Source organism: Bison bison, unplaced genomic scaffold, assembly GCF_000754665.1.
Source record: "Bison bison bison isolate TAMUID 2011002044 unplaced genomic scaffold, Bison_UMD1.0 scf7180017864390, whole genome shotgun sequence".
In the NCBI taxonomy this organism is placed as follows: Eukaryota; Metazoa; Chordata; class Mammalia; order Artiodactyla; family Bovidae; genus Bison; species Bison bison.
The window spans coordinates 461,201-477,249 of record NW_011494962.1 but is presented as its reverse complement, the minus strand read 5'-3'; the positions used below and the strand labels follow the sequence as shown (position 1 = coordinate 477,249).

The following is a 16,049-nucleotide window of genomic DNA, read 5'->3' as shown; positions in this document are numbered from 1 at the left end:
ATTGAGGAAACCAGAAGGGAAAGAGACACGTGTACCCCAATGTTCATCGCAGCACTGTTTATAATAGCCAGGACATGGAAGCAACCTAGATGTCCATCAGCAGATGAATGGATAAGAAAGCAGTGGTACATATACACAATGGAGTATTACTCAGCCATTAAAAAGAATACATTTGAATCAGTTCTAATGAGGTGGATGAAACTGGAGCCTATTATACAGAGTGAAGTAAGCCAGAAGGAAAAACACCAATACAGTATACTAACGCATATATATGGAATTTAGAAAGATGGTAACGATAACCCTGTATACGAGACAGCAAAAGAGACACTGACATATAGAACAGTCTTATGGACTCTGTGGGAGAGGGAGAGGGTGGTAAGATTTGGGAGAATGGCATTGAAACATGTAAAATATCATGTATGAAACGAGATGCCAGTCCAGGTTCAATGCACGATACTGGATGCTTGGGGCTGGTGCACTGGGACGACCCAGAGGGATGGTATGGGGAGGGAGGAGGGAGGAGGGTTCAGGATGGGGAACACATGTATACCTGTGGTGGATTCATTTTGATATTTGGCAAAACTAATACAATTATGTAAAGTTTAAAAATAAAATAAAATTAATTAAAAAAAAAGGCAGGGAGGGTGGGAAGCCAATAAAAAATTCTCTATAAAAAAAATTAAATTAAATTTTTAAAAAATTAAATTAAATTAAAAAAAAAACCCAATAGACCAGTATTATGGTTCATTTCTCTGTTCTTCTGTGAGATAATCCCTAACACTATTTTTCAAATTAGAAAATTGGTTATTTTGTTCGGAGTATAATATAAGGCATTCGAATTTAGAGGGAGACAAGAAGAGACAAACCATAGGAGATGAGAAGAAATTTTCCTTTGCTTTTCTGGTTGGTTTAAGAATTCAGTTGATTTGACATAGGTAACAAGAGAAAATCAAAGAAAAGTTGGCTAACAAATATACATGGGACAGATTCAGGAAAACTGAGTAACTGGTCAAAATGGCCAAAAACTTCACATGAAATACCATCTCCAGCTAAAGACAAAAGATGCTGGGGGTGGCGGCTTGGGTTGCAAAGGGGCAGAAGGTCATTGACATGGACATGAAAAAAGGGGAAGTTGGGTGAATAAACATTTGCAGGGCCACACAGAAATGATAGACACAAAGCTAAGTCTGAGAGTCTGATCTCCAGGGCCTGCCCACTGTTCCCCACCACATTCAGACCCATATCTTTGCCAGAAGTCCTTGAGGTGAAAGGAGGTCTGGGTTCCCAGGAGCCTGCCAAGAGGCTGGTGTCTCTTGGGTCACTGGGGCTGGCAAGCACTGGGGTGAGGGGTCCTGGGTTTGTGGGAGCCTGCAGGGAGTCACATAAGCCTGCAGAATCAAGCCTGATGTGATGCTGGGGAAGGCAGATCTGGGATGTGTAGTGAAGTCAGGTGCTGTTTTACTCCCCTTTTCCCAAGAGGAATGGGTCTCTCTCTTTTCTGGACTGCCTAGTCCTGAGGGAAGGGTTTTGGGAGGCTGATCCCAAAGAGTTCATCAGGAGCCAAGTGTCACATGAGCCCCACCTGGAACTGCTGGAGTTGGCAGGTGCAGAGGGGAGACAGGAGCCTGGGCTCCTAGGAGCCCACAGTAAGCTCTGGGTGGAAGCTCTCTGAGGCTGCATTCAGTGAAGTCACTCAGTCATGTCTGATTCTTTGCGACCCCGTGGACTGTAGACTACCAGGCTTCTCTGTTCATGGGATTCTCCAGGCAAGAATACTGGAGTGGGTTACCATTTCCTTCTCCAGGGGATCTTCCTGACCCAGGGATCAAACCCAGGTCTCCCACATTGGAGGCAATCACTTTAAGGCTGCATTATCTGCCTGGAATTGGTGGAGTACAAGGAGCTGGGATGAGGCAGGGAGTAGGTGTGCCTGGAATCCTTGGCTCTGGGGAAAGTATTTTCATGTGCAGATAATTTTCAAATTGATATTTCTACTGGGAGGTGAGTGGATGTGACTTCTAGAAACACTTTCACTTCTTTCTAATCTTTATGCTTTTTATGTACTTTTCTTGCCTCATTGGCATTGATAGACCCTCTAGTAAAATGTTAAATTGGATTGGTGAGAGCAGACATCCTTTCCTTGTTCCTGGCCTTTGGTGGAAGGGGTTCACTTTTTCACCATTAAATATCTTGTTAGCTGTACTATTTCTGCAAATGACAAGTATCGGTTTATGTCCTTCAATTCCTAATTTGTTGGAATTTGTTATCTTGGTGAATATTATGTTTTTCACATATTTTGTCTATACTTATTGAGATGATCATATCCTTTCTCTTCTCTTATTCTGTTAATATGATGAATTGCATTGATTAATTTTCTAATGCTCTTCTCAGTACTTCTAACCAGATTTCTCATTTAAGGAGGTAAATCTGGACTTTTTTTCATCCTGATTTCTACTCTTTTTGTTTCTTACTATTTCCCTATCTGTTCTTCCAATTACTGGAAGATTCTCTAGGGGAAAAAACTCAATTTCTCTTACTCTCGTCCCCTTTGGGTCATGGCCATCATTTGTGGACTTTGATCTCTTGTGAAGAAGGTTGACAATAGGAGAGGTGAGGTACAGCTTACTTTACAGGTTTATTCTGTGTTAAATCAAGTCAAGTTTTTCTCCCTAATATGTCCATGAGATTGAGATTCTGACATTTGCATTTATAGGTAAATTACTCGGAATTCTTTACCTGCTGAGCCAATCGGGACAAATACTCCAAAGGATATGCCTACCAATTATATCTTTTGTAACTTCTGCCAAGTTTTATCGTTTCATCTTCATTGCATCCCTAGCTGCAAATCTAATGCTATTTTATCCTCTTTTCCCAGGTAAGTTGGGTGTTCTCTAAACTTTACAATGTTCTTTGCACTTTTGCTGCTAAGTTGCTTCAGTCGTGTCCGACTCTGTGCGACCCCATAGACGGCAGCCCACCAGGCTCCCCTGTCCCTGGGATTCTCGAGGCAAGAACACTGGAGTGGCTTGCCATTTCCTTCTCTTTGCACTTTTATATAGTCAATAAATGTTTATTGAGCTCCATTATGAACCAGGCACTGTGTGAAGTGCTTGAGGTATGGTATACCATGAACAAAACATGCACGCGCACACACACACACACACACACACACAAATCCCCATGCCAGTGAACTCCTATTCTATCAGGAAGACACAAATACTATAATAAAAAGTAACAGGGTAAGGAGTACAAGGGGCTTTCCTGTTAGAGGTGGTGAAGAATTCACCTGCAATGCAGGAGACCCCAGTTCAATTCCTGGGTTGGGAAGATCTGCTAGAAAAGGGATAGGCTACCCACTCCAGTATTCTTGGGCTTCCTTGTCGCTCAGCTTGTAAATAATCTGCCTGCAATGTGGGAGACTGGGTTCAATCCCTGGGTTGGGAAGATCCCCTGGAGAAGGGAACTGCTACCCACTCCAGTATTCTGACCTGGAGAATTCCATGGACTGTATAGTTATTGGGGTCGCAAAGAGTCGGACACGATTGAGCGACTTTCACTTGTTCACTCAAGGAGTACAAGTGTATAGGCAAGCCTCCTTGAGAGGATGACTTTTCAGCAAACTATTGAGGGAGATGAAGGAGCCATTGGCTATGTGAGGAAAGCATTCCAGATGGTGGGAACAAGCAGAATGAAAGAAGGAATCTCCTGATAGGTTTGAGGAACAGCAAGGAAGCTTCTTCAGCTAAGCAAGGTGAGAATGAGGAAGAGTAATGGGCTGGGAGTCACAGTATTATAAGTCAGTTACAGATTTTGGATTTTGTTCTGAGTGCAATGGGGAGGAACTAGATGAGAAAAATTGTAGGAGAGGAATGTCATGATCTGAATTTCATTGTAGAATAATCATTTTGACTATTACATTGGGAACAGATTGTTAGAAGAAAAGTTAGACATAGGAACAGCTACTAGGACAAAGTTGTAGAAATCCACACCAGATAGGACAGTGGCTTGGCCCTGGTGGTAACAGTGGCGGTGGGACAGGGTATCGGAATCTGTCTATTCTGAAAGTTGAGTCAACAGTATTTCCTATCAGGTTGGCTAAGGGAGGAAAAGCGAGATTATGAAGCAAAAACATCTATGCTTCCCATAGCCTATACTCTGAAATATTGCTGGTTACAGAGTATCTAATCAGGGCCCGTATATTTTTACACATATTTGACAGAAATTCACATAAAACAAAAAACTTCTGGAAACCCTACATCGTATTTTTGGTACTAAAATCAGTATTTGAACTATGCTATATTTTGTCTACTAGAAGATTTTTTTTTTTTTACTAGAAGATTTTTTACCCTTAAAAAATGTAGCATAGTAAAATCTAGGAAAGGTAAGGAATTTGCCTTTCTTTTGTCAAGAGAAGAAGGACAGATATAAAGAGGCTGTGGGGAAAGGGAAAATCTGTACGATGCTTGGAAAGAGTACTACAGAAATTAAATGCTACAGAAATTGATTTCTTTATAACAGTTAGTGTCCATGGACCCCTGGGAAGTGAGGTACACAGATTCTCTGCTTGAAGATCAGTGGACTGATGGCTTTTGTACCTGAGATAAGACTGTTAGTGATGACTCCAGGAGGCAACGATTGAATGTACAATACATACTTCAAGACTGACCTTGGGTAAAAGTTCACCATATAAAATATATATGCATTTATTCATATATTAGTTTCTGTAGTACATTTTGTTCCAAGGCAATTCTCAATCTAATAAAATCATTTAGGGAAAGCAACTACCACTAGCTCGCACTCAGCAAGTGATCACATATCTCAATACTGCATTTTCCAAGAAACCAAAAGAAGAAAATGACCTTAGAAAAGACTGTTGTTTGGGGAAGCAGTGAAATGCAAACAAATTTCCAAATATTGACTAGCAGTTGGCGCTTTATAAATCATTATGGCTAGCAGCATCCTAAGAGGCATTAGTAATACTAGTTGGCAATGCATTATAGCTCAGCAGTTCTGCACATAACTGAGAATTGGGCAGCATCCATAGAGGGTATTTATTACATAGCCAGGCATTTGAGATGTCTTTCTGGAAGCAAAATATGATGATGAGGAAAATTATGTAATGAATGGTACTAAAATACATATAATGGAAAGCTATTTATTGGGAAAAGCAAACACATTTGGGCATTGAAGTCATTTCTAAAAATCTGTCTACCAATTGAAAGTAGCTCCTGCTCGGATGTGAAGAAAAACAAAATGCTATTTCCAAAAGTCCTAAAAGTACAAGAGTCTAGTTGATATTCTATCATGTTTTTCTTCAAATCCCTCATTTTGGAATTTCCCTGGTGGCTCAGACGGTAAAGACTCTGCCTGCAGTGCGGGAGACCTGGCTTCAGTCCCTGGGTTGGGAAGATCCACTGGCCTGGAGAATTCCATGGACTGCATATTCAGACATGACTGAGTGACTTTCACACATATATACTATGCAAGATTTATGCATATGTGTGTATATATGTGTGTATACATACATATGTAAAGAGAAAAAGGCTGACCTCAGGGTGGTAAGTGGAAAAATAGATGAAAGGGATGAGAAAATTTGTTATATTCACTGTGTTTGTCCAACTACTAGTGAGAAGAAGAGAGCTGGACTCACATGTTCTGTATGTTCCCTGCTCAAAAGGATGGATAGGATTTGGAAGTAAATGTTTTTATTTTTCGGAAGACACAAGGAACTGGACATTCAGTCAGACATTCTGTACTTCATTGGAAGCTGTCCTTGCTCAGTTTGAAACTAAGGATGAGCTGGTAAGAAATATTTTTGGATCATGTTCTTTGTTAAATATTTAGCCCCTGAGAAGGCTATAGGCTGCATAGGGTGACAGCTGAAAGAAGAGGAAGGATCCCATTCCAGGCAGACTTGGGGACTTGGAGTGCATATTGGTGCCTGATATTTCTTGGGTATGTTCTCTGCCTGGAACCCTGTGAGACGATTTGGACACATTCTCTCTTGTATCCTCATAGTTAACCTTTAGTTAAAAGTATTGTTCCCATTGTACAAAGAAATATGGTAATCATGTAATTTATCATCCAAATCAGGACATTTTGGGGAGTGAAAATGACGATATTAATAATATGTTGGTGCCACAGTTATAACCTGGGACTTTCTCAGTAAAACTGAGATGTGTGGTCACTTTAATGTAATTTAGGATCAGAGATGTTTGAGTGACTTAAGCTGAGAACTGGGGACTAGTCTCCCACCAGATTCTAAACTTATCAATTATTTAGGCTGCCATTTAAAGAGAGACGTCTAAGGGGAAGAGGACTCAACGGTAAAATGAAGGAGACATGTGTTTTCGCTTTCTGTGTTTTATAATAGAACTTCCTGATAAGATACAAAGGCCATTCTGACCATTGGATTGGCCTTAGTAGAGAATCATCACATCATGTTTGGAAATGGACAGACAACTCTAAATATAATGCCTCGTAAGTTTATAGACTTTCTTCTACTGTATTCACGTGTGGTTTTGGGTATGAATTGTGTTTATGAGAAAATAAATTTAATATCATGGAAAAGTTATGAATTAAGAAATAGAAATCCTTTGTATGCTCTTCCATTTATTAGTTGCACCTTTGGAAAAACTTTAATATGATTTCAGCTGAAACCTTTTTCATGACGATAACATTGGATGTAGTTCTTCCACTTTCACCCACTGACTTAAACTGTGCTAATTCCCTACTTAAAAGGCAGAGAGAACAGCTGAGGCACACGAGGGTCCTGCAGTCTTAGAAAGCCACTAAGAATTGATATCCACAGACCCTCAGTCCACTCTTTCATTTGCTACATTCATTCTTAAAAGGAAGGTTGTCAGGGAACCAGTGGGAATCCTCCGTAAATTATCTCTGGGAGGAACTTAGTAACATTCCTTGGATTGTGAGTGCTTCAGTGGGGATGTTTTGAATGTAATCATTACATTGGAGCAGATAGAATATAAGGGTGCAGTCACTTCCCTCAATCAAAACTAAGCCCTTTTAATAATTTACTAGTAAGTAAACACGTTATTTTCACACATGTATGAAACAGGTCAGTAGAGCACTGAAAATATTCTTCACTCAAGGCCACTGGCAATGAAAATAATCAATAATAGATCAATAAATTATCAATAATAATAATAGAAAATGTTTTTTAGTCTTCAACCAAGTTGAGGACTAAACTAGACCATTTCCTAGATTACTCGGAGAAACTGCTCCAGAGAAACAGGGTTTCTAGCTCAGTTTTACATCTTGTCAGAACAGAGAACATTAAACAAGTCAGGGTTGCCTTTCTTTGAGGTTTCCCCTAGGAAAAAAAAAAAAAGAATAGACCAGCACATACACAGTGGATCAGTATGGCCCTAGCACCTGGGAAGGGAGTCTTATCACCAAAGGAGACCAGCATTGATGTCTCAAGAAGGGGGACATTTAATCTTTATTTCTAACATGGACATTTTTACTTCTGGTCAATGTATCTTTTTCTTTAATAATTAAAGCAGAAGTATAAAATATGCTTGATAGGCCACAAATAGGTTGTTTTAAATAGCATAAAATTTAATTCATGTATAAACCAGAATGACTTCCCTATATCTCCATATGTGAAATTTTCATTTATCACCACCCATGGCAACAGTTTACTTGGCTACCACAGCAAGCACTAGTTAAATACCTAGTCAACAACATAACTAGATTTGGGATGGATAGTGATAATCTTCTGATACTCCAGCAGAGACTTTGAGAATATAAAAGGAACTAAATACAGAAATGATATATATTTACTCAGAAGACTTATGAACAACAGATTTTCACTTTTCTCTTGTTCACATTAGCAGTAACTGCAGTGGGGGTGCTGAAGCATACATAGGAGGAATGAATGTAGATGTCCAGCCTATGCTTTTTTAATATTTTTGTGCTTGGTTTTAGGTTTGCCATCACAGGAGATGCAACATGTGGCTACCTGAATGACCTTGGAGTTAGCAGTGCCAGGAGTTATACAGATAGAAAATGGATTTGCAGCAAACAAATAATGTTTCCATGTCCTTAAATTCTTCAAGTCCTTTTTAGGGAATTTCATACACCATCTCAAAGAGATGCATTATAAATTATGCACAGTTGCTGCTTTATTGCTTGCTCTTCCAAAAATATCACCAATATTCGTTTATAGCATTGTTAACAGTAAGGAGACAAGCTATACTTGAACGATACAGGGATTTGGAAGAGCATGATTCTAAATTAAATAAGCCTTATATAATATGAGTTGATATTTATGTTTTGAACCCAGTCAATGTGAATAAATGCCTCTTCCTATATACAAACAGTACTTTCTTTGCACACATGGGACCATAAAAATAAGTATGATAACTGAAGCCATGCAAAATGAGTTTAATCACTGATGTTATTAATTGGTTAACACAGTTGAAATTCTCTTACCATCAGTTACAAATGTATAGGGAAAATTGTTTTGGACTTCCCTGGTGGCACGGTGGATAAGCATCTGCCTGCAAATTCAAGGAACATGGGTTCGATCGCTGGTCCAGGAAGATTTCACATGCCATGGAACAGCTAAGCCCATGTGCCACAATCCTGAGCCTGGATTACAGAGTCCATGAGCAGCAATTATTGTAGCCCAAGTACCCAAGAATCTGTCCTCCGCAGCATGAGAAGCCACTACAATGAGAAGCCCGTGCACTGCAGTGAAGAGTAGCCGCCACTCTCTGCAACTAGAGAAACTGCAAGACAAAGAAGACCCAGTGCAACCAAAGATTAACTCATTCATTAAATTTTTTGTTTTAAAAAGACACATATATAGGGAAATTTTTAAAACTCCCAAGACTAGAGACTTACCTGATTGTCCAGTGGCTAAGACTCTGCTCCCAATGCAGGAGGCTTGGGTTCAATCCCTGATCAGGGAACTAGATCCTGCATGCTTAAACTATAACATTCCCCAGGCTTGTTTGAGCCAAAAGTTCCCACTTGCAGCAACTAAAAATTCCACATGCTCTCTAACAAAGTTAATCGGCTGTACAGCATGTGAAATCTTTGGTTGATGCATGTGAGATTTTACTCCAATTAAAAGAACAAAATCTTACCACAAAAAGCAGGGGAAAAAAAAAAAGGCATCACAGAAGCTGGCAAAGAAAAAAAAAAAAAAAAACAGGATTCCACATACCACAACCCATATAGAAGATTCCTCATGCTGCCAGTAAGATCCAAGCAGCCCCCCCCCAAAAAAGTTTACTAACCATAATATTTATTGTAGAGTCTATATTTTAAAACATTAGAAACACTGAAAAAATGCTTTGTATACTTTAATTCTCGGTGTTTATAAGTTACAGTGTGCTAAATAAATGTTATCCCTATAAACCAATATTTTGGTTTTGGTATTTTATATATCAATCTTTTGTTTACCCTTTATTGGATTTTAAATTCCTGCTTCCACTCTAATTAAATCACAAATAGTTACTTCTACCCATTAGCCATGTGATACCCAATCTCAGAATATATGATTGAGTTTGATAAACAAAATGTTTTAAATTTTTACAGCATTAACTACACTGTATTCATGAGTATACAAAAGTAGAAAATAGTAACTTATATCCTCTCTATGTACCTCCATTTCTCTTTGACTCCTTATCCCCTCGTTTTAACTTGTTTTCAATATCTGTGACACTATTTCTGTTTTATAAGTTCATTTGTAGCCTTTTTTTGTTTTTTAGATGCTACATGCAAGTGATATCATGTGATATTTGTCTTCCTTGTTAGTTTCTTAGTGTAATTTTATGCAATCTTGTATATATTAATTTTCCATATATGTATAAATATTATATGTTTAGGGGCTTCCCTGATGGCTCAGTGGTAAAGAGCTGCCTGCAATGCAGGAGACCTGAGTTGCATCCCTGGGTTGGGACAATCCCCTGAGGAAGGAAATGGCTACCCCTTCCGGTATTCTTGCCTGTGAAATCCCATGGACAGAAGAGACTGGCAGGCTACAGTCCATGGGGTCTCAAAGAGTCAGACACAACATAGTGGCTAAACAACAACATAATCAAATGAACCAATTCTTCAAAGTAAATCTTCCACACATTCTGTTAGTTCTGTTTTCCTGTAGAACCCTGACTGTCATAAGAAATTAATTCCTTAGAAAGCAAACTTTGACTGAAGGGGACAGGGGACAGGAAGAATGCAAGATGCATTCTGTCTATTTCCTTTGCTTCCTTGGCTGGACAATTTGGAAGCACAAGTGCTTGACAGGTTCACAGGAGGCATCAGAAAGAATGAACAGTCTGCTCAGCTTTTTCTAAAGATGTAACATTAAACACCTTAACCTTTTAAAATGTATTTATTTATATACTTATTCATTTATTTGTAAGATTTATTCATATTAAAGATTTAAATTTATAGAATTTATAACTACAAAAAACATAATATAAATCAATAGAAGTACTGCTAAGCAAAATTGATATGTCCATAAAGTGAAATAGTATACAATAATAAAGTAAAATTATAATGGTGTGTGGAAGGAGCTATAAGATGTTGAGGAACTTGCTTGGTCATATGATAGTTCTACTTAAAATTTTTTTTTTAATTTTATTTTATTTTTAAACCTTACATAATTGTATTAGTTTTGCCAAATATCAAAATGAATCCGCCACAGGTATACATGTGTTCCCCATCCTGAACCCTCCTCCCTCCTCCCTCCCCATACCATCCCTCTGGGTCGTCCCAGTGCACTAGCCCCAAGCATCCAGTATCGTGCATCGACCTGGACTGGCAACTCGTTTCTTACATGATATTTTACATGTTTCAATGTCATTCTCCCAAATCTTCCCACCCTCTCCCTCTCCCACAGAGTCCATAAGACTGTTCTATACATCAGTGTCTCTTTTGCTGTCTCCTACACCGGGTTATTGTTACCGTCTTTCTAAATTCCATATATATGCATTAGTATACTGTATTGATGTTTTTCCTTCTGGCTTACTTCACTCTGTATAATAGGCTCCAGTTTCATCCACCTCATTAGAACTGATTCAAATGTATTCTTTTTAATGGCTGAGTAATACTCCATTGTGTATATGTACCACTGCTTTCTTATCCATTCATCTGCTGATGGGCATCTAGGTTGCTTCCATGTCCTGGCTATTATAAACAGTGCTGCGATGAACATTGGGGTACACGTGTCTCTTTCCCTTCTGGTTTCCTCAATGTGTATGCCCAGCAGTGGGATTGCTGGATCATAAGGCAGTTCTATTTCCAGTTTTTCAAGGAATCTCCACACTGTTCTCCATAGTGGCTGTACTAGTTTGCATTCCCACCAAAAATGTAAGAGGGTTCCCGTTTCTCCACACCCTCTCCAGCATTTATTATTTGTAGACTTTTGGATCGCAGCCATTCTGACTGGTGTGAAATGGTACCTCATAGTGGTTTTGATTTGCATTTTTTCAGGAAATTCCATAATGTTTTCCATAGTGGCTTACCAATTTAAATTTTTACCAGCAGTGCACAAGGGTTCCCTTTTATACACATTCTTGCCAAAACTTGTCTTTTTTATAATGTCCAATCTAACATTGTAGCTTTGATTTTTGTCTCTGATGATTAGTGATGTAAAACATCTTTTCATGTTCCTGCTAACTGTCTCGATGCATGATACTGGATGCTTGGGGCTGGTGCACTGGGACGACCCAGAAGGAGGGTATGGGGAGGGAGGAGGGAGGAGGGTTCAGGATGGGGAATACAGGTATACCTGTGGCAGATTCATTTCGATATCTGGCAAAACTAATACAATATTGTAAAGTTTAAAAATAAAATAAAATTTTAAAAAACGTATATTCATTTCCTCTCACGTTTTAATTAAATTATATGGTTTTTGTTGTTCTTGCTGTTGGATTTTGGGACTGTGGGCTGGGACTCCAGTTCTGTTGTTCGTCAAGGCTTCTCTGGACCAGTACTTAACCCACACATACACTCAATCAACATGTGTAGGGATGACACAGCTGGGCTTATGGGAAGCAAGTGGGACTGAGAATTTGTGAGCTCTTCCCAGGAGGATAGAAGTTAAGACTCTGAGTTTTGTCACCACTGCCAATGTGGCTTTAGCAGGGTAGAGGGCCTGCTAAGCTGAGACCCATCGTCCTGCCCAGAGTTCTACCAGGGCTTGGTATCATCATCCACATTTGGTGGGAGAGCAGGTCTCTGTGTTCAGAGGGAGCTATGGTAAAGAATCAGCCTGCAATGCAGGAGACTGGGGTTCAATCTTGTGTTGAAAGATCCCCCGGAGAAGAGAATGGAACCCACTCCAGAATTCTCACCTGGAGAATTCCATGGACAGAGGAGATTGGCAGGCTGCAGTCCATGGGGTCACAAAGAGTTGCACATGACTGAGAGACTAACACTTTTTTTTGCTGCTGAAATGTGGAAAGTTTTCTTAACAAAAAAAGGCTAACAGAGTTTTGCCAAGAGAATGCGCTGGTCACAGCAAACACCCTCTTTCAACACAAGAGATGACTCTACACATGGACATCACAGTATGGTCAACACTGAAATCAGATTGATTATATTCTTTGCAGCCAAAGATGGAGAAGCTCTATACAGTCAGCAGAAACAAGACCGGGAGCTGATTGTGGCTCAGATCATGAACTCCTTATTGCCAAATTCAGACTTAAATTGAAAAAAGTAGGGAAAACCACTAGACCATTCAGATATGACCTAAATCAAATCCCTTATGATTATAGAATGGAAGTGACAAATAGATTCAAGGGATTAAATCTGATAGACAGAGTGCCTGAAAAACAATGGGCAGAGGTTCATGACATTGTACAGGAGGGAGTGATCAAGACCATCCCCAAGAAAAAGAAATACAAAAGGGCAAAGTGTTTGTCTGAGGAGGCCTTACAAATAGCTGAGAAAAGAAGAGAAAGAAAGTGCAAAGGAAAAAAGGAAAGCTATATGCATTTGAATGCAGCGTTCCAAACAACAGCAAGGAGAGATAAGAAGCCTTCCTCAGTGATCAATGCAAAGAAATAAAGGAAAACAATAGAATAGGAAAGTCTAGAGATCTCTTCAAGAAAATTAGAGATACCAAGGAACATTTCATGCAAGGATGGGCACAATAAAGGACAGAAATGGTATGGACTTAACAGAAGCAGATGATATTAAGAAGAGGTGGCAACAATACACAGAAGAACTATACAAAAGAGATCTTCAGGCTTCCCTATCTATCCATCACCAAATCCTGGAGCTTGCTCAAACTCATGTTCATAGAGTTGATTGTGCCATTCAACCATCTCATCCTCTGTCATCCCCTTCTTCTTCTGCCTTCAATCTTTCTCAGTATCAGGGTCTTTTCCAGTGAGTCAGTTCTTTGCATCAGGTTGCCAAAGTATTGGAGCTTCAGCTTCAGCATCAGTCTGGGGATTAAGGGGTTGGAAAAGCTGGGAGAGGGTGACAGGTGTTCCTAGTGAGCTGGTTCAGGATCTTGCCCCACTTTTTTCTCAGTCTGCCCTGCCCCCTAGGAATGGCATCTTAATTGGAAACTAGAGATTCCTCTGGGACTGGCCTGAATCCCCCTCCTTTCCAAGAACACAAACACCCAATGTTCTTGGGGAGACTTGTCTTTAAGCTTAATTAGAATGTCCTCAAGCTTTCTCTGGCAGAATAAGTATGTTTTAAAAAGAAGTTCCCTTCTTGAGGTCATACAGGTTAAGTGTGTCACCATTTTCATGACTTAGTGCTCTTATTAACTGACATTTCAGAAAGAAAGACCTGTCTGAGATAAAGAGGCATTTATTGTGGGAACTGTTAGAGCTTCACCCTGCAGATACAGACTCAGGAACTTCTCAAATGGTGATCTGCCAGGCTAAAAATGGGGAAGTTTATTAAAGACAAAAGCGCAAGAAATCATGGTTAGTACTCATTTCGTTTGTCCAAAATTGTAATTGGAGCTGTTGAGAAGTGAGGGTGCTTGTTAAGGCAGAATTCGTTGTATAACCACAAGGTGGAGGAGGCAGGACCCTGAGACCAAAAGATTGCAGTGGGGGAAGGGGTACTTTTAGGCTGTCAACTGCAATTGCCAAGAGCATTTGCCAGCGCCTGAGCAACAACAACAAGGGCATTTTCCATCTGCCTGTGCTAGGGAGAAGGCAATGACACCCCACTCCAGTACTCTTGCCTGGAAAATCTCATGGATGGAGGAGCCTGGTAAGCTGCAGTCCATGGGGTCGCTAAGTCGGGCACAACTGAGCGACTTCACTTTCACTTTTCACTTTCATGCATTGGAGAAGGAAATGGCAACCCGCTCCAGTGTTCTTGCCTGGAGAATCCCAGGGACAGAGGAGGTGGGCTGCTGTCTGTGGGGTGGCACAGAGCTGGACACGAGTGAAGTGACTTAGCAGCAGCAGTGCTAGTGCAGCTGCTGACTTCGACACCCCCTGAAGGAAATTGAGGGTGGACAGTGAGGTACTCTGTGTTCCACGGAAACTAGTGGAACAAGTCTTTAGAGAGTTAGATATTTTCAGGAACTGATTTCATGATCCCAACCTTTGCATCTCCAAATATCCTCAAAAGCACTAAATCCTTTCATGGTGACAGCTCCTCTGGACTAGTGGAAAATCTTTTATAAAGTAAGCACTTGATTGCATTGGACTCAGCAAAATCTTATATATTCACCTCCCCTCACTGCTGCTTTGGAGCAGCTTTTCAGAGCTATCTGAGGTGCTGTTTCCCAGGCTGCAGTGCTCATTTTGCCCCTAATAAAACTTAACTCACAACTCTTCCATTGTGCATCTTTTTAGTCGACAAGGCCAAAGGAGCTGACAAAAGAAGATGTGTGTCTGTTCTTGGGTGTGGTACAATGCAAAGAAAGTTCTGGTTCTTGAGTTCTGAAATCAGAGGCCTCAGTGGCCTCCCAACTCCATTTTTATTTGCTGAACTGTGATTACTCCATTATAATTTCAATTTGTCATTACTCTTAACTCTGTCAGGGTTTCCATGGTACTATAATCGATGATCTTTTAAAACATCCATCTCTTGACTAGACACCAGAGAAGACACCTGCCTTTCTGGGCCATCCCAGGTGCCTGCTTCACCCTCTTCATCAAAATTTGCAGAGCTTTTGTTTCTCAGCACCTACAGCAGAAGTGAACATTCTGCCGCTGTTTGGTGATTGGATAAGAAATTATTAGGCATGCAAAAAAACCATGAAAACATGTGGTTGCCACTCTAACTAGGTATGTAACACAGCTGCTGCAATAAATAATCTCCTAAATTTCACTGATAGAACAGAATATATTTACTTATCTCTTATATAGCTGTGGAATATAGGAGTTCCTGGTTAGAATGCAGCTTTTTTCCACATGGAAATTCAAGGACATAAGTTTCTCCCTATGTCTAGGGCTTCCCAGGTGATGCCAATGGTAAAGAATCTGCCTGCCAATTCAGGAGACATAAGAGATGTGAGCTGGATTTTTGGTTTGGAAAGATGCCTTGGAGAAGGGCATGGCAACCCGCTCCATTCTTGTTCCTTGGAGAATCCCCATGGATAGCAGAGACAGGCATGCTATAGTCCATGGGGTCGCAAACAGTAGGACACAACTGAGCACCCATGCATGCACGCACATAAAGAAATGGAGTATGGATTGCTAGAGTGAAAGTTGTGTAGCTGCCCCAAAAACTCAAGTATTTTTTGCTTTGTGGGGTTTTGTTGTCGTTGTCTGGTTGGCTGGTTGGTTTTTGTTTTGGGGTTGCTTTCTGTTGTTTAATTTTTTAAAAAAAATCTGAGTTCATTTACTAATGGGGCGCTGCTGACCTTTCTGTTTTATATCCTTAAAACTTCTGTATACTGAAATCAGAAAGCTCAAGTTATTGGCAAATGCTTCAATCCACATTATTTCATTTGATACATTAATATCTGCCTTATCCAGGCATTGGATTTTTTTTAATTTATGGATGAGTAAGGAGCAAGAAAAGTAATGCTCAAAATTCTCCAAGCCAGGCTTCAGCAATATGTGAACTGTGAACTTCCTGATGTT

At 40.0% G+C, this 16,049-nt stretch overlaps 1 protein-coding gene across 2 annotated transcripts in view; it reads left to right on the top strand.

Moving 5' to 3' along the window:
- Window positions 1-9,394, top strand: part of LOC105002117 (C-type lectin domain family 2 member D11-like) — a 13,374-nt gene extending 3,980 nt beyond the window's left edge. The window contains exons 2-5 of one of the 2 annotated variants that reach the window (XM_010858604.1): window positions 2,714-2,875; window positions 5,627-5,802; window positions 6,374-6,480; window positions 7,951-9,394. In XM_010858604.1, coding sequence (XP_010856906.1) covers window positions 2,714-2,875; window positions 5,627-5,802; window positions 6,374-6,480; window positions 7,951-8,071 — 566 coding nt within the window. In that variant the 3' untranslated portion in view covers window positions 8,072-9,394. The remainder of the gene's footprint in view (window positions 1-2,713; window positions 2,876-5,626; window positions 5,803-6,373; window positions 6,481-7,950) is intronic. The other variant, XM_010858605.1, reaches the window with a different exon arrangement.
- Window positions 9,395-16,049: the final 6,655 nt, after the last annotated feature.